At 41.1% G+C, this 23,285-nt stretch overlaps 1 protein-coding gene across 1 annotated transcript; it reads left to right on the forward strand.

The window, feature by feature from the left end:
- Window positions 1–913: 913 nt before the first annotated feature.
- pcgf6 (polycomb group ring finger 6) lies at window positions 914–21,396 on the forward strand. The gene is made up of 10 exons (XM_062058831.1): window positions 914–1,365; window positions 2,788–2,887; window positions 3,007–3,103; window positions 3,187–3,242; window positions 3,335–3,394; window positions 13,280–13,397; window positions 13,707–13,734; window positions 13,898–13,996; window positions 16,479–16,565; window positions 20,861–21,396. Exons 1-10 carry the CDS (start codon window positions 1,306–1,308, stop codon window positions 20,909–20,911), a joined length of 756 nt encoding a protein of 251 aa, XP_061914815.1. The 5' UTR covers window positions 914–1,305; the 3' UTR covers window positions 20,912–21,396.
- Window positions 21,397–23,285: the final 1,889 nt, after the last annotated feature.

Genomic DNA, 23,285 nt, shown 5'->3' on the forward strand with positions numbered 1-23,285 from the left:
ACGTATAAATAAACAACCTTTTATTGGACTTATTGTCATTCACCAGTTATTCATTTTCTGATATGTTAGCTGTGAATGGAGCAGCGTTTCCTTGAAGTTGCAGCCTAATAGATTAAATATGTATTTTTACTTTTTAAATATATATTATATATATTTACTTTATAGAGTGAATTGACCATTTTCTGTTTCTGCCTATTGACAATATTGTTAGTTTAAAAATACAAGGCAATGCATATGTAAGCCTATATTGCTGTAGTAGGGCTTAGTGAATTTTTTTAGTTGCCTATTTTATCCTACAGCAAGAACAGAAGGGATTTGAAAATAAGATAAAGGGGTCCAAAACGGCCAGATGAGCCAGGTTTTTATGAGTCCGTTGCTGGTCCGCGGCGGGAGGTTAGGCTTTAATCTTGGGTGCAGAGTGGATGCAGCGCGCCGTCACGGCGCACCCGCCGCGGAAATAAGGCTTTGATCATGGGTGCGGAGCGCATTCAGCGCGCCGCCACGGCGGATCCGCTACCTGCCGCCGTGGCGGATACGTTCCTGAGTGCAAATGGACGCTGATGCTGGTCCGTTTCGCGGTTCCGTTCCGGAAAGCGCGATACCTGCGCGGGGGATCCGCCGCGGAGTGTTTTTGCTGTGTGGGTTCCCAGGCCAGCCGGGAGACATAGTCTTCCCAACGTGTCCTGGGTCTGTCCCGTGGCCTCCTACTGGTCGGACGTGCCCTAAACACCTCCCTAGGGAGGCGTTCGGGTGGCATCCTGACCAGATGCCCGAAATAAACAGCTGCCTAATGGGGCTCCGGACCATCGCCTGAAACCTAGAAGTGCCCGGATGAGCCCATGGGTCACGTGATTTCAACTCATTTTACCCTCAGATCCAACGGATATACAGTAATTAAGGTATTATTGTGAAAAGTTCAGACCGGAAGTAGTCACTTCTGACTGGCGGGTGAACACGAGCGAACGAGGAAGTTGTTCGAGTCGTATAAGAAGTTAAAAGTTACTCTGCGACTTTCTTCACTCTTTTTTAGTATTTCGTTAACGTCGCACGATTATGTCAACTTGACGTAGCGTCTGCGATCAAGCTACAGCTACAGCCCACATGCAAGTGGCAGTATTTGGAGCGCTCACAACAAACAGCAAGCTAACGCTAGCCAGATAACCACGCGAGTGGACACGGGTTGACCAAAACCTCGTTTAAAGCTCACAATTGACTTTTAAGCAACTTAATTTGACCTTAAATTATATCTCAAACCTATAGTTGCAAACGAAATATACTTGCCGACACGCCAGTGTGCTTTCGAGAATGTCATCGCCTCCATGCGGCGTCCGCAGACATGACTGCTGTACGAGCAGCGACGTCGAGGTATCTTTTTTTGTTGTACTTTTTAAGGCTTAAATGTAAAACTACTGTGTTTATTTTTTGAACTAAGGATAAGAACGGTGTGCTGTTTAACTCTAACTGCTCTTAGCAAGGAAAATTGGCAGTGCAATAAGAAGCCAGCTTATAAAACATGCAGTTGAATTTAAGTGTGGAAACATAGCCTTTAGACTAGGGGTCTCCAACCGGTAGTTCGCCAGCTGATTTGAGTCAAATAATATTTTCTCAAACTCTGTATATACTGAAATACAAGATGCTTGACATTGATGAAATCTTTGTTTATTTTTTAATAAAGTGTGTGTTGCAGATAACGGTTCGTACGGGTGCTTAAAAACCTTGAAAATGCTTGGATTTTAATGTTGTGTTTTCAAGGTTTGGAAAAATGCTTGAATTTTGGGTGAAGTGCTTGGAAATGCTTGGAAATGTTCAGAAAATTTCTCAGCAGTCTGACTCAATAGGCTAATTATAAAATGGAAAAAAATAAAATACGTTTCCTTAAAAATTAAAGCTACACGCTTGATCTGTTGGCTTTGCACGAGCCCTTACATTAGGTTGTTGTCATGCCGGAGCCGTATATACGGCTCTGTGTCGCCTCCAAGAGGACTGGTGCGTTGGTCCATCATGCCGGGAGGTTGTCGTTTTAATGAACATGATGTATGCAGTGTATGAATTATGGTACAAACAAACAAGTAAACAATAATAATTAATGTTATTTATTTTAAGGAATGATGTATACATGAATGATGAGGATACAAACAAACAAGTAAACAATGTCTGCAAACACCAATGCCATTGAATAGTCTACAGAAACACTGCTTCATTTTCTATGCCCCATTTAGTTAATGATAACTGCTGGTTTAATGTTAGGCTTAGTTTTTAGCAGATTTTCCGTATTTTTCCTACTCACAGCATTTAGTGACCTCAAACAACATGGCTATGGATTGATTCACACTGGTTTTTGCATTTTGAAGGGTACTGGAAAAACTGGAAAATTGATCTTGAAAGTCCTTAAAAAGTGCTTAACTTTGGCCATGGAAAGGGTGTAAGAAGCCTGAGATAACCTTTTGTTAATGTTGTGGCAAAAACAACCGCATTCTCTTTGTTTCGATTAAAATAAACTATGTAAATAAATAAAACAAAAAAATAGTAGTTCTCTGCAATTTAATTGCACATTTATTTTGTTCATTTTCTATACAGTGTGTTTATTAATGCATTTACTTGGTATTTTAATTCCCACAACCATTTGACTAGACTGGGTTCTTAACTACCATGATAAAACAATATTTAGATTTTGATTTGAACAAGTGTATCTGGGTGATGTGATGTCAAATATTGTTGAGGAAAATAATGAAGTATTTTGGAAACTTTACCATGGGTTTGATATTGTTTTCATTTTGTTTTCAACAGCCTAAGGTCTCCCTCAGTCAGTTCTACCCATACATCCGATGTGCCCTATGCTTTGGCTTCCTTATTGATGCCACAACTGTAACAGAGTGCTTACACACCTGTAAGTACATCAAAAAATATACACACTCAAACTACGATTCAGGTCATGTAAAATTAACTTTGATAAGTCTATCCATCTATCTGTGTCTTATTTAAATGTTTTATTTTGTCTTTCCCCAGTTTGTAAAAGTTGCATCGTGAAGCATTTTTTCTCCACCAACAGGTGTCCAACATGTGAAATTGTAGTCCACCAAACACAACCGCTTTACAATATCAGGTATGTTTTGTTAAATTAAAACTTAAATTATATGAAAAGTTTTGTATTCTTTTGTCTGTCTATTTATTGTTTTCTTCCGACAGGCTCGACCGACAACTCCAGGATCTTGTTTACAAAATAGTTCCTTTTCTGGAGGCATGTAAGTGTCGTTATTACAAAAAAAATCATAATCTTATGAAAAAAAGTGTTGTTTTATTATTGTAATTTCTGACAAACATTTTTGAATTGCAGCTGAAAAAGAACAAATATGTAACTTCTACAAAAAAAGAGGGATGGACATTCCCAAATCAGGTAAAATTGTTATTGAAACACCTGTATATTAGCCTCCCCTTGGGTCATGATTAAAAGTGTAGATTATTTTTCTTTGCAAAATAAATTACATACAAATTTCCATTATTGTCAAATTTACAGCGCCTGGTTTTGTATTTTCAGTCTTTGTACTGGGTGTTCGGGCTGCATAATTATGGCCAAGCTATTAATCACGATTATTGAAATCACGATTATTAATCACAATAATATATTGTTAATTAAGACATATTTTATTGTACTTATTGATTTAAAGAAATAGTATGTAAATGTGGCTTTTTTATTTTCAAAATGAAACTATAAAAATATTGTGTTAATAAAATTAAAATGTACAAAAGACAACGGGCTAACTAAAATAAAAATGCCATTGCAGAGTGCGATCATAAAGTGCAAACAAGTAAAAAATAAGATAATACATAAAAGGCACATAGAAAGGAACACATTCATTGTCTGCTCACAGTATACATAGGACATATGTTTTTACCCAAATAAAATGTTACTACGTCCATTATTTTGGCATGTCTTTGAGAGGTGGATGGGTACGGGGTCCCTTGGTGCACGGTTGTTAAGGTCATCTGTAATTTGGGCACTCCCGCTTTTGTAGCTGTTTTTGGAGGCCTTGTGCTGGTGGCGGGCGGCCCGCTTTGTTAGCAAGCAGCTTTACATCGCGTGCAAACGACTGCGTTTTAGTAAAGAAGGGAAGTGTATCCGCAACTCAAAAATGTGTCTATATGTGCACAACCTCGCTTTGCCGTGCAACTCGTTGTGGTGTTTGCTGTTTTATCCGCGCGGGATAGGCTCCAGCACCCCCCGCGACTGAAAGGGACAAGCGGTAGAACATGGATGGATGGGAGCGTTTCGGGAAACGAGCAGGAGTGCCTGTGTTGGTAACCTGTGGGTAACTCTGCGGGAGGGGAGGGCACCGATGTAATAATGCGTTTATTTTTCTTAATGTTTTCGAGAGCTACTGGCTGATCTACCTTTTAACCTCTGTTGTCACTCACTCTTACTCGCTCTCACATGAATCCCCTGTCCATCGGTTGCCCAAACCGTGATCACGATTAAAAATCGATTAATTGTGCAGCCCTACTGGGTGGGTACTTGCCTCTGGCTCAATTAGAATACGTCTGTCCTACGTTCCCTGTACATTGTGTAATTAGTTGCTTAGGGCACACATTTTGACAGTGTAGTGCTGTCCCTAATGAATTACTGTCATTGCACACTAATCGGATATCGGAATATTTAGCTACTTTTTCTCTTCACTAAGGATCGACTGATTATCAGGTGGGCCGATTATCGGTGCAGATATTTGGCATTTTGACGTATATCGGTATCTACCTTTTTTTTGTACAACAGAACTACATCAGAAGATACAACATATATAAATGACCAGTATTTCATATTAAAACATAATAAATAGTGAAGTAGATAGTAATAACCACTGCTCGGGTCTGCTGAGCTGCACTGTGGTGCTCACACTTCCACGCCCTCCCTATCTCTCCTTGGGATACCGGTCGTCGACAGCACGTCTCCACTGCTTACATGCACTTGTCAAAATACAAAAATGTTTCCGGAAATGTCTGTTTTTTGTCCTTTTCTGGACTCTTCCTGGTGTTTTGTTTGTTTTCGCTACTGCAGCGAGTCACACAAAAAACCTCCATACACAATATTCCCAGCATGGGCTCATTAAGGGATCGCGGCAAGTTTTGAAGTTTCGTGTTTCAGTCAAATAACGCAACAGAGATGGATGGACATGAATATGACATGAAATATATCTCTGTCAAAAATGTAAACTTTGTTTCTATTTACAAATATAATAAGTAAAGAAGAGCAGGCAGCAGCTCACACTTCCTGTAACATGCAGGAAAAATTGATGTCAGCCAGCTTGAAATAATAACAATAATGGATTAGATTTATATAGCGCTTTTCTAGACGCTCAAAGCGCTTCACAGAGAAGTGAGAACCCATCATTAATTTTTACAACTCATTCATTCATCATTCTTTCTCCGGTGTGAGCGGCACCAGGGGCAAGGGTGAAGTGTCCTGCCCAAAGACACAACGGCAGCGATTTTGGATGGTAAGAGGCGGGGAGCGAACCTGCAACCCTCAGGTTTTTGGCACAGCCGCTCTACCCACTACACCAGGGGTCACCAACGCGGTGCCCGCGGGCACCAGGTAGCCCGTAAGGACCAGATGAGTAGCCCGCTGGCCTGTTCTAAAAATAGCTCAAATAGCAGCACTTACCAGTGAGCTGCCTCTATTTTTTAAATTTTATTTATTTACTAGCAAGCTGGTCTCGCTTTGCTCGACATTTTTAATTCTAAGAGAGACAAAACTCAAATAGAATTTGAAAATCCAAGAAAATATTTTAAAGACTTGGTCTTCACTAACTGACCAAGAAACAGATAACAGATTTGGTGTCCAGTTCAAAGTGTGACATGATTTATTTAAAAATTTGAGAGTTGACTTTTGTATTTTACATGAGTTATTATTTGTACAAACATAGTGCAAAGTAATTCATGATTTGTTAAAAAATGTTAGTGGCTAGCTAGTTAAAATGGGATATTGTGATACCACAAGACTGTCTCAGAAGTGATCATTTAAAAATGTTCAATTTGAAAAATGTGCACTTAGAGAAAATATAAAAATAAAGTGTTGCATATTGATATTTATCTGTTTCTATATATATTTATTGTGAGAAATCATTAAGATGATCAGTGTTTCCACAAAGATAAATATCATTAATTATTAATAATAACATAGAGTTAAAGGTAAATTGAGCAAATTGGCTATTTCTGGCAATTTATTTAAGTGTGTATCAAACTGGTAGCCCTTCGCATTAATCAGTACCCAAGAAGTAGCTCTTGGTTTCAAAAAGGTTGGTGACCCCTGCACTACACCATGCCGCCCCGATAAAGGTTTCACCTGTCAGCTAAATGAAGGAGCCCAGAATTGTTTGTATTTAAATTTTTTGCCATATTCAGAAATCATATTTCATATTAATCATAACATATTGACAAATCATTGATGTCAATTGTTACAAATTGAGAAAAGGAAGTGAACATAGGGCTGGGTGATCATGTGATTGTGATCGTTGATCGCAATTAATTTTGAGTTTGATTACGGTGATCAGCTGTTAGCATATTTCCTCGATCAAACATGGCGGAACTGATTGTTAAAAGTTACTGCAGTGGCAAACAGTAGGGAAACTACGATTATCGGTATAATCCGGCACGGAACGATCCACCTTTATTGACCGTGATCTTTTGTGTGTTCGTGTACGTTTGCGTGTGTTTTTCTGAAAGTGATTGTGTCCGTGTATGTGTGCAACCTCCCCTTCCACCGCACGATAGTCTGATCCGAATGCAGACTTGCAGGCACTCACAGGAGTCTTTGTTATTCCCGACTGGGAGAATAAACACAAACACTAATTTAATCAGAAAAAGGCATTTTTACATCTAAAAATTATTTAATCTGACTTTTTATGTGTTTGCAAAGATTCTACTCCTCTGATATAACATGTACTAAAAATCTCTGCATACCGACACTTTATGTTCAAATCATTTTTGAGTTTGTCCATCCATCCATCCATCCATCCATCCATCCATCCATCCATCCATCCATCCATCCATCCATCCATCCATCCATCTTCTTCCGCTTATCCGAGGTCGGGTCGCGGGGGCAGCAGCCTAAGCAGGGAAGCCCAGACTTCCCTCTCCCCAGCCACTTCGTCCAGCTCCTCCCGGGGGATCCCGAGGCGTTCCCAGGCCAGCCGGGAGACATAGTCTTCCCAACGTGTCCTGGGTCTTCCCCGTGGCCTCCTACCGGTCGGACGTGCCCGAAACACCTCCCTAGGGAGGCGTTCGGGTGGCATCCTGACCAGATGCCCGAACCACCTCATCTGGCTTCTCTTGATGTGGAGGAGCAGCGGCTTTACTTTGAGCTCCCCCCGGATGGCAGAGCTTCTCACCCTATCTCTAAGGGAGAGCCCCGCCACCCGGCGGAGGAAACTCATTTCGGCCGCTTGTACCCGTGATCTTGTTCTTTCGGTCATAACCCAAAGCTCATGACCATAGGTGAGAATGGGAACGAAGATCGACCGGTAAATTGAGAGCTTTGCCTTCCGGCTCAGCTCCTTCTTCACCACAACGGATCGATACAGCGTCCGCATTATTGAAGACGCCGCACCGATCCGCCTGTCGATCTCACGATCCACTCTTCCCTCACTCGTGAACAAGACTCCGAGGTACTTGAACTCCTCCACTTGGGGCAGAGTCTCCTCCGCAACCCGGAGATGGCACTCCACCCTTTTCCGGGCGAGAACCATGGACTCGGACTTGGAGGTGCTGATTCTCATCCCAGTCGGTTCACACTCAGCTGCGAACCGATCCAGTGAGAGCTGAAGATCCTGGCCAGATGAAGCCATTAGGACCACATCATCTGCAAAAAGCAGAGACCTAATCCTGCAGCCACCAAACCAGATCCCCTCAACGCCTTGACTGCGCCTAGAAATTATGTCCATAAAAGTTATGAACAGAATCGGTGACAAAGGGCAGCCTTGGCGGAGTCCAACCCTCACTGGAAACGTGTCCGACTTACTGCCGGCAATGCGGACCAAGCTCTGGCACTGATCATACAGGGAGCGGACCGCCACAATCAGACTGTCCGATACCCCATACTCTCTGAGCACTCCCCACAGGACTTCCCGAGGGACACGGTCGAATGCCTTCTCCAAGTCCACAAAACACATGTAGACTGGTTGGGCAAACTCCCATGCACCCTCAAGGACCCTGCCTGTATAAAGCTGGTCCACAGTTCCACGACCAGGACGAAAACCACACTGTTCCTCCTGAATCCGAGGTTCGACTATCCGGCGTAGCCTCCTCTCCAGTACACCTGAATAGACCTTACCGGGAAGGCTGAGGAGTGTGATCCCACGATAGTTAGAACACACCCTCCGGTTCCCCTTCTTAAAGAGAGGAACCACCACCCCGGTCTGCCAATCCAGAGGTACCGCCCCCAATGTCCACGCGATGCTGCAGAGTCTTGTCAACCAAGACAGCCCCACAGCATCCAGAGCCTTAAGGAACTCCAGGCGGATCTCATCCACCCCCGGGGCCTTGCCACCGAGGAGCTTTTTAACTACCTCAGCAACCTCAACCCCAGAAATAGGAGAGCCCACCACAGAATTCCCCAGGCACTGCTTCCTCATAGGAAGACTCCACCGATCCACAACATCCGCAGTCGAGGTTAGCAGAACATCATCCTCACCATACACGGTGTTGATAGTGCACTGCTTCCCCTTCCTTAGGCTGCGGATGGTGGTCCAGAATCGCTTCGAAGCCGTCTGGAAGTCGTTTTCCATGGCTTCCCCGAACTCCTCCCATGTCCGAGTTTTTGCCTCCGCGACCGCTGAAGCCGCACACCGCTTGGCCTGTCGGTACCTGTCCGCTGCCTCAGGATTCCTATGAGCCAAAAGAACCCGATAGGACTCCTTATTCAGCTTGACGGCATCCCTCACTGCCGGTGTCCACCAACGGGTTCTAGGATTACCGCCACGACAGGCACCAACTACCTTTCGGCCACAGCTCCAATCAGCCGCCTCGACAATAGAGGTGCGGAACATGGTCCATTCGGACTCAATGTCCAGCACCTCCCTCGTGACATGTTCAAAGTTCTTCCGGAGGTGGGAATTGAAACTCTCTCTGACAGGAGACTCTGACAGACGTTCCCAGCAAACCCTCACAATGCGTTTGGGCCTGCCAGGTCTGTCCGGCATCCTCCCCCACCATCGCAGCCAACTCACCACCAGGTGGTGATCGGTAGAAAGCTCCGCCCCTCTCTTCACCAGAGTGTCCAAAACATGAGGTCACAAATCCGATGACACAACTACAAAGTCGATCATGGAACTGCGGCCTAGGGTGTCTTGGTGCCAAGTGCACATATGGACACCCTATGTTTGAACATGGTGTTCGTTATGGACAATTTGTGACGGGCACAAAAGTCCAATAACAAAACACAGCTCGGGTTCAGATCCGGGCGGCCATTCTTCCCAATCACGCCTCTCCAGGTTTCACTTTCGCTGCCAACATGAGCGTTGAAGTCCCCCAGTAGAACGAGGGAATCACCCGGGGGAGCACTCTCAAGTACTCCCTCGAGTGAATCCAAAAAGGGTGGGTACTCTGAGCTGCGGTTTGGCGCGTAAGCGCAAACCACAGTCAGGACACGTTCCCCACCCGAAGGTGGAGGGAAGCTACCCTCTCGTCCACCGGGTTGAACTCCAACGTGCAGGCTCTGAGCCAGGGGGCAACAAGAATTGCTACCCCAGCCCGTCGCCTCTCACTGCCGGCAACGCCAGAGTGGAAGAGAATCCAGCCCCTCTCGAGAGAACTGGTTCCAGAGCCCTTGCTGTGCGTCGAAGTGAGTCTGACTATATCTAGCCAGAACTTCTCCACCTCGCGCACTAGCTCAGGCTCCTTCCCCCCCAGCGAGGTGACGTTCCACGTCCCAAGAGCTGGCTTCTGTTGCCGAGGATTGGACCGCCAAGTGCCCTGCCTTCGGCTCCCGCCCAGCTCACATCGCACCCGACCTCTATGACCCCTGCTATGGGTGGTGAGCCCATTGGAGGGGGGACCCACGTTGCCTCTCGGGCTGTGCCCAGCCGGGCCCCATGGGGACAGGCCCGGCCACCAGGCGCTCGCTATCTTGCCCCACCTCCGGGCCTGGCTCCAGAAGGGGGCCCCGGTGACCCGCGTCCGGGCGGGGGAAATCTGGGTCCTTTGCTTTTATTCTTTGAGTTGGTGGATAAAAAAAACATTTTGTTTCTGAAATATTCATTAAACTTGTTTTATGTGTGGGAAAAAAATATTTTTATTTGTATTAAATATATGCTACAGTATTTGAGTTTAAAAAAAACTCAATCTTGGTCACCGCTTGCCAATTGCCAACGCACTGGTGAGTAGCACTGATGCATACAAATAATCAAAGAATACAAATAAAAATGTACCATTTGAAAGTGTTGTTTAGTAAATGTTTACTTAAAGTAAAAGTCTTGTAGTATTCTGTACACCACTGATACTTTGTTTACTGCAGAATTAAGTAGGGATGTCCCGATCCAGGTTTTTGCACTTCCGATCCGATACCGATGTTGTTTTTGCACTTCCGATCCGATACCGATACTGGCCGATACTGGCCTTATCCGAGCATGTATTAAAGTTTAAAGTTATTTAGCCTACTTAGTTGTCAGATTCATGTTGAAAAGGGTTTTAGTACTCTTGATAACAACTAGCCAGCTGAATTAGGTGAGTTTGAATAATACACAATGGAGATGTTGACATGCAGAGTTTCAAACACTCTTCATTTTCTAGCAGGGGACTTTTCAAATGATGCTACATATTAGCAGTAATGCTACTTTTTATAGCAACGCTTTTGCCCCACACTTGACAAATTACGGTTGTCTGTTCGACATATTCCCACTTGAAGCCAAACCGCCGCCAGACGATGGACCCCCTGCTGTTTTTCTTGGGAATTAATTAATTCTTCCTTCATTATTACCGCTCACACGGCTACGCTAGCATCACAGCTAACGTTAGCCGTGCTGCTACCTCTCTGCTGGGAGAGTGCGTATACGTATGTGACGTATGACGTGACAGTATGTGACGTGTGTAAGAAGGTGCGCTTGCTGTCTGTGAGAAGCAGACACAAGAATGAGTGGAAAGAGCCTGTCGTGTAATGCCAGCAGCTAAAGGCAACTGCGTGAGGACGTATACTCGACTGTGTTGAAGGTGTGCTGGAAAATGCGGAACGGAAATTAGGGAGCAGCAGAAAAGTGGAATGTATTATTTAAATCGGTGCGTTGGAAAACACGGACCGGAATTTTTTAAAAAACTGGATCTGGATCGGCATTTTCCGATGCTTTGCCGATACGCATTTTTTGGCAAATATCGGCGGCCGATCCGATCCAAATATCGGATCGGGACATCCCTAGAATTAAGTTTGTGATGACAAGCAAAATAACAAAATAACTTTAAGTGAGAAAAAAGTTGTCTTTACTCACACAAAATGTACCGAAAATGAAGCGACACCGTGGCCCTAAAACAGAGGTACATACCGTAGCGTGGGTTACCTGTACTGTTGCACCTCTAGTAAACACAATTACATATATAAACAAGATGACAATTGTCAGCTGTTAGCATATATTACCTCGCTCAAACATGGTGGAAATGTCTGTTTCAACATACTGCAATAGTAAACAATACGGATGCAACGATACTCGCGATAATCCTGCACGGGACAATGCGACTATAATTTTTAAAAAATTGTAATATTAATTGAGATCGGATGATATGAAAAAATTAATCGTGATCATTTTTTTTTGCCATATCGCCCAGCCCTATGTGAACATATGTGTTAGTAATTGCAATGAAATGAAAAAGGGGTAGTATGAAATGTTCATGGTTTCTCACCAAGTAACCTTACAATGTGATAAATCTGTAAACCGTTATAAAATCGAGTAGATGGTAAGTTTTTGTGATATTGAAAAATCCCATATTTTTACCAATTTCCCCAGGAGATTTCCCATATTTTGAAATTCAAATGTTGATGCTCCTCTTAGACACCCCCAATGAAGGTGTTTGTGAAATCTCATGATGTTGTTTGGTGCTAAATTAACCGCAGCATTAGTGTACATTAAACATTATGTCGCTACTGGTCCGACGTTTCCTAAAACATAATGTTTAAAAAAACAATTTAAAGCCATGTCCAGCTCCTATTCATGTTTGAATAACTTTTGATTCAAATGAATATTTGCTCCAAATATCGGCTATAGGCCTTCTTTACTGCTAATAATCGTTATCGGCCGTGAAAAAAACATATCGGTCGATCTGTGCTTTCTACTGCTACAGCAAAGATGGTGACTATTGGCTGTTTTGAGTGTACTGCATTTTGCCCTACCTAACTATAATACCGTATTTTCGGACTATAAGTCGCAGTTTTTTTCATAGTTTGGCCGGGGGTGCGACTTATACTCAGGAGCGACTTATGTGTGAAATTATTAACACATTACCGTAAAATATCAAATAATATTATTTAGCTCATTCACGTAAGAGACTAGACATATAAGATTTCATGGGATTTAGCGATTAGGAGTGACAGATTGTTTGGTAAACGTATAGCATGTTCTATATGTTATAGTTATTTGAATGACTCTTACCATAATATGTTACGTTAACATACCAGGCACGTTCTCAGTTGGTTATTTATACCTCATATAACATACACTTATTCAGCCTGTTGTTCACTATTCTTTATTTATTTTAAATTGCCTTTCAATTGTCTATTCTTGGTGTTGGGTTTTATCAAATAAATTTCCCCCAAAAATGCGACTTATACTTCAGTGTGACTTATATATGTTTTTTTCCTTATTTATTATGCATTTTCGGCCGGTGCGACTTATACTCCGGAGCGATTTATACTCCGAAAAATACGGTAATAATAAAAATAATGGATGTACCGGTAATTTGTGTAGCACCTTTTAAAGATACCTAAAACTTTTTACAGTCATTATTTATACATTCACACACTGATTGGTGGTGTAAGCTACAAACTGACTTTTCTGACCACCACCAAACATTTATATTTATACAACTGTGTGGGCAGCACTTGAGGTAAAGTGCTTGTCACTTTTTAAAAGTTAAATGTATTTTTAAACAATGAAAACTGACTGTAATGCAACATAACATATGGTCTGGTGCACATCATGTGTAGCTAAATCTCTGTGCATGATTGCTACCATACATATCCTGCTGTGGTAACAAGTAAACCAAATCTCCATAGCCATCATATCTATGTATTTTTTCCCCTCTTTGGCAGTGATATTTTCCTGTGCAGCACCTTCTGGGTTGAAAAGGCAAAAGAAGGATTGCGTTACTCAGTCTGTGTTCAACATTCCTCCTGAGCTGGATGTGTCTCTGCTGCTGGAGTTTGTAGGGTGGGTTGCCTTTAGTTTTACCGAGGATGTCGTTGTGGCTTGTGCAGCCCTTTGAGACACTTGTTATTTAGGGCTATATAAATAAACATTGATTGATTGATTGTTTTGTGGGATCTTGGAGGTACAATCATATCAATCATTCTCAATGGACTATATTTTTCTGCATGGACTAAAGCTGGTCACAGTGCAGTTTACATCTGATCCATTTTTTCAACTTTTATACCTGACTGGAACACATGTATTGCATAGATAATGCCACCAGATGTCTCTATTTGTGAAAAAACAAAAATATTGTCATTTTGTTTTCAGTGCTGTAGAGGGGATCACCACCTACAAGGTAATTAAAAATTATTCCAGTGTGAACTTTGCATATGTGAAATATAGTAAGTCTTGTTTTTTTAATCTAGTCTTGGATTGGTCTTTACAAAACAACATATCACTTAAACATTTGTAGTGATATATTCAATCAATCCTTTTAACTCAACTCTGTCCCTGTCCAGCCACTAGAGAGGCGATATGTGCGTGTGTCAGGTGGAGCCACTATTCGGCATGTGGAGCTGTTCATCAGGAGAAAGATGGAACTTGGCCCAACCTGTCAGGTAAGTCGACCAAGCTTATTTACAAGCTTAATCAGAGCATAGTCACCTTGATCCTGGCTTTTGCTTTAGACGTGGAGGCTTAACAACACAGAATGTGTACTTAACTATTGCATGTACACACACAAGTTTATTTTAATGATTCCTTATAGAATGATGGCAGTTATTTATAAGATACAAGACCAGATGATTAAATATTTTTTACTTTTGAAAGTCTCTTTGCGGTACCCTAGTATGGTCTACTTTGGTGTTGGAAAAACAGAAAGTTACCGTCCTCTGAAAATAAAGTCTAATAAACAAGCATTGTTCTTCTCCAACACCACCAACAGTTTGGCCAACAAAAATAAACCGGAGTGGTACCTCTCACATCGAATACACAATCTTCACAGCCTGGGTTAATTTTGATGAGATGACAGAACATTATAGTTATTTTTGATCTTATTTGAACACTGATAAAATGTGTAGCTAAATAAAGGATGAGTGTGCATCCTAGTAAACAAACTAAAGACTTTGTAAACAAGTTGTGGCAACATTCCTGACACATCCCCTGCTGCATGTTTCCTCACGCCATTAACTGTAAGTCACAGCAGCTGATGGACGCTGTATTGAAAAAATAAAAGCAACATCAAATTGTTTTCTCCTTCGCTGTATAGTTTTAGTGTGAGGCAAATGCGTCTGTCTCCAATATTGTCCACACCTGTCGCCATTGGAAAAACAGCAATGGGCTCTTAAACGCACGCCGAGACTCCGCGGGAATTAAGCGAGGAAAAATTAAGTTAAACCAAGCCCTTGGTTCTGTTTACTCCGAGGGAAAATCTCTGTAGCAAAGTTCGGATAGTTGTCTTCCACCATGTTTTTTTCAAGCTGAACAACACATGTGCGCATGCGCCAGCACTGCTGTGACTTTGTTTCCGGAAGTAAGCAGTGTTGCCTAAAATGCAGTAATAAATGAAGTTTTTAATTAAAAGTTTAAACGGTATTAGTAACCGTCTGGAATTTTAGTGCGGTTTATCATTATACCGTTTCCTGTTACATCCCTAGTTTTAACAATGTGTAGAATAAATGATACATTTAAACTTTTCTGTCAACAAAGATTTGCGTCAGCCTGCGACACAGTCATTTTGATCATAGGCTAATATAGAAACTTATGTGTTGCCTTCATTATAACACTCATGTAAGATTTTTTTTTGTGGCTCCAGACAGATTTGTTTTTTGTATATTTGGTCCAAATTATCAATATTTGGGGTTTGCCGACCCCTGACTTAAGGTATATGAATGAACATTTATAAAATCTTTCTGGGTAAATAACTCTTTTTACAACTTATTTATCTGCGGTTTACAGTCTGGTGTGGCTAATATATGGAAACATATTTTTTTCTTTTAAAATTTAGTGGGTGCGGCTTATATCCTTATATGCGCTCTGTAGTCCGGAAAATATGGTATGTTGATTGACAGTCTAAAAGTAACATGACTTCATTTACTCATCATTTTAGAAGTTATATGCATTTCAAAGAATCAAATCTAAATATCACAAACCAAGAAAAATCACTGCCTTTTTGATATTGTCAGGCTGGAACAGGACCTGTCTGCCGCTTAACTGCACTTTTTGGGGAATTTTGCCTATCGTTCACAATTCACATTCATGATGAAAGATATATCGACAGATTATTTTTTTTTAAATGCATTCTAAATATGAAATAAACGTAAATAAAATTCTGCTTACAGCGGAGCCAATGGGAGCTCCACTATTCCGCCCATAAAATCCGATAAATAACCATTCAAAAAGCACCAACAATACTCAATTTACATTTTGTGACTTGAATATTAACCGAGTATTAGTGATATTGTTATTATAAGTGCTAACAGAGTCAAACTATTTATAGCAGCGATGTGTACACTTCTGTGTCTCCATATGTTTACATCATCGAGTGGTCTGCTGTTACCTCGCTTCCCTGCTCCCTGTAAGTTTATTGTGGATCATAAATCATGCATATCACCTGTACATGATACGTCTTGAGTAGGTAATCCGACAAGTTGGGACACTTTGACAACCAATTTAGGACCTGGAACTAGCGAGAAACGACACGAAAAGTGTGTCTGACTGTGTCTGTCCGTCCCACGCCCCCATCCCGTTTCCTCACGAGGATTTTGAGACATTCTTTACCTAAATTTAGGAATATATGAACATCCTAATGATAGCTGGCGTTGCAAATAAAGTGATGTTTTATTATGTTTTTTGGCTCCCATAAATTCTGCAGTGAGTAATAATCAGTGATGAAAAGAAAAAGCAAACGTGATGCATTTTTTAAATTAATGTGGCACGTATGCTTAAAATGATCATTTTACCTGGACAACAGTAAACATTCAGATTGTTTGATTTACTAAACTGGCAGATTGTTAACTAAGTTTTTTCTTTCTCCAAAATGCCTTTGAGTTCTAAGAAGACATTACATGATCTATAAATGCAGTGTTTTTCGTCTTGCAGGTAGATATGGTTTGTGGAGATCATCTACTGGATCCCTATCAGGCACTGAACGATGTACAGAGGTCTGTGGGAGCAGAGGCCCTGCAGGTAAGCAGCACTTTACTAAGGATGTGGCAAAAACTAAACAACTATAATACAGTGGTACCCCGGTTTTCATACACCCAAGTTTTTGTGTGACTTGATTTTGGTAAAAATGTGTTTTCAATTCAAACATGCTTTTATTACACAGCCAAACATTGCACTTATCGTACTCGAGTGCCTAAACAAACCCTACCACACTTTGGTAACTCGGTCTCTGGAGTACAGCTGCAAAATAATTCACCATTGGGCCAAAAGAAAAGCTGTAGCATTCGGTGATAGTGCAATAAAGGTAAACAAAAGCTATTAAGAGTCCATGTTTCCAGAATCACCAAATGCACTACACTGTTACGGTGTCCTTCATAGTTTTGTACTGCTTTCAATGCACGTGTACCCGCCCCAATGGAAAGGTTCAACACACTAACGCCATCTCCACACGAATACGGATGATTTCAAAAAAGCATCTCGGGTGTTAAAATGATCTCAATCCACATGAGTGTAGTTTCAAAACAGTCTCTGTCTACACACAAATATATTCATTTGGTCATGCACATTTTGTCAAATCAAAAACCTGGAAAAGCAGCCATTGATGACTTGGTGGCACTAAGCCTCTTTTTATGTGATAATGGTAATTGTGATATACTAGACGTACAATAATATGTACATTATCTTTAAAATCATCAGCTCATCCTTACCAGTGACGTGCTGTGAGGTTCATGGCTGGTGAGGCACTGACTTCATCACAGTCAGATTTACAAACATATGAACCCTAAAGAGTATCTTATTCACCATTTGATTGGCAGCAGTTAACGGGTTATGTTTAAAAGCTCATACCAGCATTCTTCCCTGCTGGGCACTCAGCATCAAGGGTTGGGATTGGGGGTTAAATCAACAAAAATTATTCCCGGGCGCGGCGACGCTGCTGCCCACTGCTCCCCTCACCTCCCATGGGGTGATCAAGGGGATGGGTCAAATGCAGAGGACACATTTCATTACACCTAGTGTGTGTGTGACAATCATTGGTACTTTAACTTAACTTTAACTCTACACATACAAACTGTAGCAAACAAAAAAGCACATTTAATAAAAAAAACGTTATTATGGTCTTACCTTTACTTATAAATGAAGTCCATGCGCCGCTGTTGTGCTGGATTAATGCACCCCCGCCGTAGAATGCACCCCCTGACGGGAGTGTTATATCAACTAAAGCCCACACTTAAACTTACCACGTGCAAGATTGAATCTATTTAAAAAAGTTATTTAATAAGAAGCCAAAAAGTGCAAAAACAATAATGTTCGTGTTGGAGGAGTTGTGAATGAATGAAATATGAAATCCGTGCTGCAGTCTGCAGGTGTACCTAATGTTGTGGCCCTGCAGTCATTCACAACTCCTCCAACACGAACATTATTGTTTTTGCACTTTTTGGCTTCTTATTAAATAACTTTTTTAAATAGATTCAATCTTGCACGTGGAAAGTTTAAGTGTGGGCTGTAGTTGATATAACACTCCTGTCAGGGGGTGCATTCAACGGCGGGGGTGCATTTTCTACCACCAGGAGGCGGGATTACTGCGAGCCTCAGCCAGTGCGTCTTTGCAACAGTTTTATGATTGCTCAGCACAAGAAATACTTACACACATACAGTTGTTGACAAAATACTCTGTACATTATATACCTCAGCTAACTAAACTATGGAAATGTATAATATAGTTCATATAGCAATACGGTCTCACTGCACAGCAGGCCAGCAGTTAGCCGAGTCCGCAATCCATGTTGAGGCACAACACAGTGACATGCCTCAACTGGCTGCTGATCACCGCACCGTCTCTTCTCAGTATTTGAACGGCAAATGTGAAAATTCAGCGATTTTGAATAAAAATAATCTAAAACTGGTGAAATTAAATGGAAAATAACTTTATAGGATAATCACTGGATACATATAACAATTTAATGAATTTGTTTTCTTTTGACATTTTTTTTCTTTCCATGATGGCACGTGAGGCCCCGCCTCACCTGCCCCCACTGACTGCATGTCACTGATCCTTACACAGAGCCCAGAAAACATACTTTTTTATGTGCCTAAAACACACGGATATGCGCGTGAGCTGTTGCATGAAATTAAACCGACATTTGTTGAATTATAATGCATTTAATCAACAATATAGTGATATTACATGTGCAGTGAAATGTACATAGTCTTTAAAATCAACGCACACGAACAAGGAGCCCAGAAAACCTTTTTTAGTTGAAAAGGCATGTAGTAAACTGCACCCCTATCTGCCGCTGCAAGAAATGAAACGACACTCGTCAGTAGGGATGCATGATAATAGAAATTTGAACCGATACCGATAATGTCAATTGACAGATATACCATTTAAATAAACATTTTAATTAAATATAAACTTTTGGTAGAAAAATTGCAAAGAGGAAAATCAGTTTTTGAGAAAACATTTTTGTTTTTACTTTTTTTAAACTTCCATAAATCAATTGACATTTCAACTTTTCAATTATTTCATTCATAGACATCCAGCAACTCAAACATTATGAATACGATTTCATAAAATTTAAAAAACAATCTGTCCAACACAATATACATAAATGAGGCCAGTAGAACTAAGCCAATAAGAGTGCATTGCAGTTAGCAACAACATCGAAATAAGTGGAGTCACATCTTTTGTTGACTGACAAATATAAGATGATATTTTTTCCAGACAGTAATAAATAAAATCGTGCAATTAGTGCCTGCCCATTTAGAAATGCAATATTCAATTGTAGAACATAAACTAATCAGGGTTCAAATGATTCAGTGCATTTTTCCATTAAAAAAATCATAAACGCTTCCTAAAGCCTGTGCCTCCCGATGAACCTTGAACTAAAACATATTTAATTACTCATTTTGTTATGAAGTTATTTCTCCATAAAGTCATTTTGTTCAAGCTGTTTGATGTCTCTTATGCATAAACATTTGTTTTCTTTTGTATTATTTTTTTAATGAATTAAGTAACGTTTGACAACCTTTTTCCAAAACATAGAATAGAATGTGAGATATAACAGGATAATGCATACATTTATAATTGGTTTTCAAAACGGTTACAAAAAAGTGGGACCCCATTTTTATGACTTGATGGGGTCCCCGGGACCCCATTTTGAAAATTGCTAGCGCCAACACTGTTGAAAGGTGGTCAAAGACAGGGTTAGTTGTTATTTATTAGGCACTTTGATAAAGTCTGAAGCACTAATGAATTTAAAGAACAAAGCAGCAGCAAAGTACAAATGCAGCGTCCATGTGGTTGTCCCTTGCCCCCCCCGCCCCATTGCAGTTTTTGTCTTTAATATATAAAAGTAATGTAACATGTTAATTTATCCATTTTTATTATTCATGTTGATGTATTTCACATTGTTGTTTGAATGTAAAACTGTAATTGTTCTATATTAAGTGATTGGGTTAACATTTTGGCTGTCTGCAACAGATTTATTCGATTTAAAGGTTTTCTACGTGGGAAATTGTTAGACACATACTTTGTAACAGATTAATAATGATAAACGGCTGTGCCACAGAATATGATCCAAGATATCTGAAGTTTTGCACTTCATTCATCCATCCATCTCTCCGCCTATCTAATTTCTATGCCACTTGTTCTCATTAGGATCGTGGCCAAGCTGGAGGCTGTCTCATTGATATTATTATGCTATGACTTAATTAACAGACTTGAAAGCAGCATAGATTTACTGTCTCCACACAAAGTCAACACACAGCCATTATATTCTAATTCACTCGAAAACAAGGTGAACATTTCCCAGAGAACATGTCCAAATTGTGCCCAAAGTGTAAATAGTTCATGTAAGCACCATTGTTATGTAGCACTGCCTCAATCCTGCTGAGTATGGAATTGACTAGAGCTGCACAGGTAGTCAATGGAATCCTCTCTCACTCCTCCATGATGATATTATTGCTGGATATTAAGACAACTAGTGCCCCTCCAACTTGATGATGCCCTACAGGTGCTCAATTTGCTGAAGATGTTCAGCCCCAGACCATGATGCAACCTATGCCATGCTATACTGTAGGCAAGACACAATGATCTACTCACTTGTGAGAACAACTATTTAGACAATAGTCCCTATTTGTTGACTGGTATACAGTGTATAGCAAATAAACATTGCTTTTTTTATGTTTCATTTGTCTGCAGGTATCCATCACTTGTCCCGTTCAGCCATCGTAGTTAGAGGCGCTCATTTGTGGTTTAGCAGGCTGGGAATTGATGCCGTAACACACTAATGTGATGTTTTTCCATTTTTCCACAGGATGGCCTGCTGGTGCTGCACTTTGGCTTAGTCCTGCCCAATCAATGTTAAATGAAAATGTTGGATTTGTTGACCGTATCACACACTCGTTGTGGGAATTAGCAATTTCCCATCTGTGTCATCCTAAGTATCTTATAGTGGGGTCGTCAGAAAGGCTTGAAAGCATCGGTTATTAGGTTAACGCTAAAGTTACTCACTAAATATTGACTGTGAACCATTCTTTGAATGTTGAGTATGGGAAAAACTTTATTTTCATGTCTATTGTGCTTGTTGGACACAGCTTACTATATGTTTGTGTACTTTGCAATACAGGGATAAATACTTATGTATTTAATAGTCAAGGTAAGGGCTTTGCACAAGGAGAATTACTGCCAAATATTTGTGATGTTAATATACATTCTTTAGATTTACATAATTGAACTTTTGTATTCGATACACTGACAGTGGCATTTTCTAGCTGCTGAATTGAGGTTTGTACATTTACATTGTTATACGATTACAGTAAGTTTGATACAATTTGTCTTTTTAAATATAAACTTTGATTGATTGATTGATTGATTGATTGAGACTTTTATTAGTAGGTTGCACAGTGAAGTACATATTCCGTACAATTGACCACTAAATGGTAACACCCGAATAAGTTTTTCAACTTGTTTAAGTCGGGGTCCACTTAAATTGATTCATGATACAGATATATACTATCATATATACTATCATCATAATACAGTCATCACACAAGATAATCACATTGAATTATTTACATTATTTACAATCAGGAGTGTGGAGGGGGGGTGGGGTGGGGGGGGGGGGTATGGACATCAAGTAGTGGACATAGAGAGAGAGAGAGAGAGAGAGAGAGAGAGATCAGAAGGCATAAGAAAAAGAATCTGCATTTGATTGTTTACATTTGATTATTAGCAATCCGGGGAGGGTGTTAGTTTAGGGTTGTAGGGTTGTAGCTGCCTGGAGGTGAACTTTTATAGCGGTTTTGAAGGAGGATAGAGATGCCCTTTCTTTTATACCTGTTGGGAGCGCATTCCACATTGATGTGGCATAGAAAGAGAATGAGTTAAGACCTTTGTTAGTTCGGAATCTGGGTTTAATGTGGTTAGTGGAGCACCCCCTGGTGTTGTGGTTATGGCGGTCATTTACGTTAAGGAAGTAGTTTGACATGTACTTCGGTATCAGGGAGGTGTAGCGGATTTTATAGACTAGGCTCAGTGCAAGTTGTTTAACTCTGTCCTCCACCTTGAGCCAGCCCACTTTAGAGAAGTGGGTAGGAGTGAGGTGGGATCTGGGGTGGAGGTCTAGAAGTAACCTGACTAGCTTGTTCTGAGATGTTTGGAGTTTAGATTTGAGGGTTTTGGAGGTGCTAGGGTACCAGGAGGTGCATGCGTAATCGAAAAAGGGTTGAACGAGAGTTCCCGCCAGAATCCTCAAGGTGCTTTTGTTGACCAGAGAGGAAATTCTGTAGAGAAATCTCGTTCGTTGGTTAACCTTTTTGATTACCTTGGTTGCCATTTTATCACAGGAAAGGTTAGCCTCTAGAATGGAACCTAGGTAGGTGACCTCATCTTTCCTGGTGATGACACTGTCACCTACTTTAATGGTGAAGTGATTGACTCTCTTAAGTTTGATGTGGGACCCAAACAGGATGGATTCTGTTTTACCCAAGTGGATGGATAGCTTGTTGTCAGCGAGCCAGGTGCAAATTCTACAGAGCTCAGCACTGAGGATTTTCTCCACCTGTGACTTGTCCTTGCCGGATACCAGCAGGGCAGAGTCATCCGCAAACAAAAACAATTCACAGTCACATGCCGATGACATGTCGTTTATGTATATTAGGAACAGTAAAGGTCCCAATATACTGCCTTGGGGGACTCCACAGTTCACCGAGAGGGGGGGGGACACGGTGCCGTTCACCTCTACCACCTGCTCCCTCCCCTCCAAGTAAGACTGCATCCAGCTCCAAGAGGTTTTGTTAAATCCGATTGCTCTGAGCTTATCCAACAGTATAGCGTGGTTAACGGTGTCAAAGGCCTTCTGAAGGTCCAGCATGACCATGCCGCAGTATTTGCCCGCGTCCACCTCATGTTTGATGTGGTCGGTCAGATAGAGAAGGCATGTGTCAGTGGAGTGGTTAGTTCTGAAGCCGGATTGGAATTTGTACATGAGTTTATTAGTGGCAAGGTAACTATCGACCTGTTCATAAACTATTTTCTCCATTACTTTCGAAATGGAGCTGAGAATAGAAACAGGTCGGTAGTTGCCAGGTTCCAATTTGCTTCCTTTTTTAAAGAGGGGAGTTACTCTTGCTATCTTAAAATCTTTTGGTACTTGGCCTTGTGTAATTGATAGGTTTATTATGTGCGTGATGATCGGGGCAATGATGGAGGCAGAGTCCCTGAGGAATCTGGAGGGAATA

The sequence above is a fragment of the Entelurus aequoreus genome, linkage group LG09 (assembly GCF_033978785.1).
Source record: "Entelurus aequoreus isolate RoL-2023_Sb linkage group LG09, RoL_Eaeq_v1.1, whole genome shotgun sequence".
Classification (NCBI taxonomy): Eukaryota; Metazoa; Chordata; class Actinopteri; order Syngnathiformes; family Syngnathidae; genus Entelurus; species Entelurus aequoreus.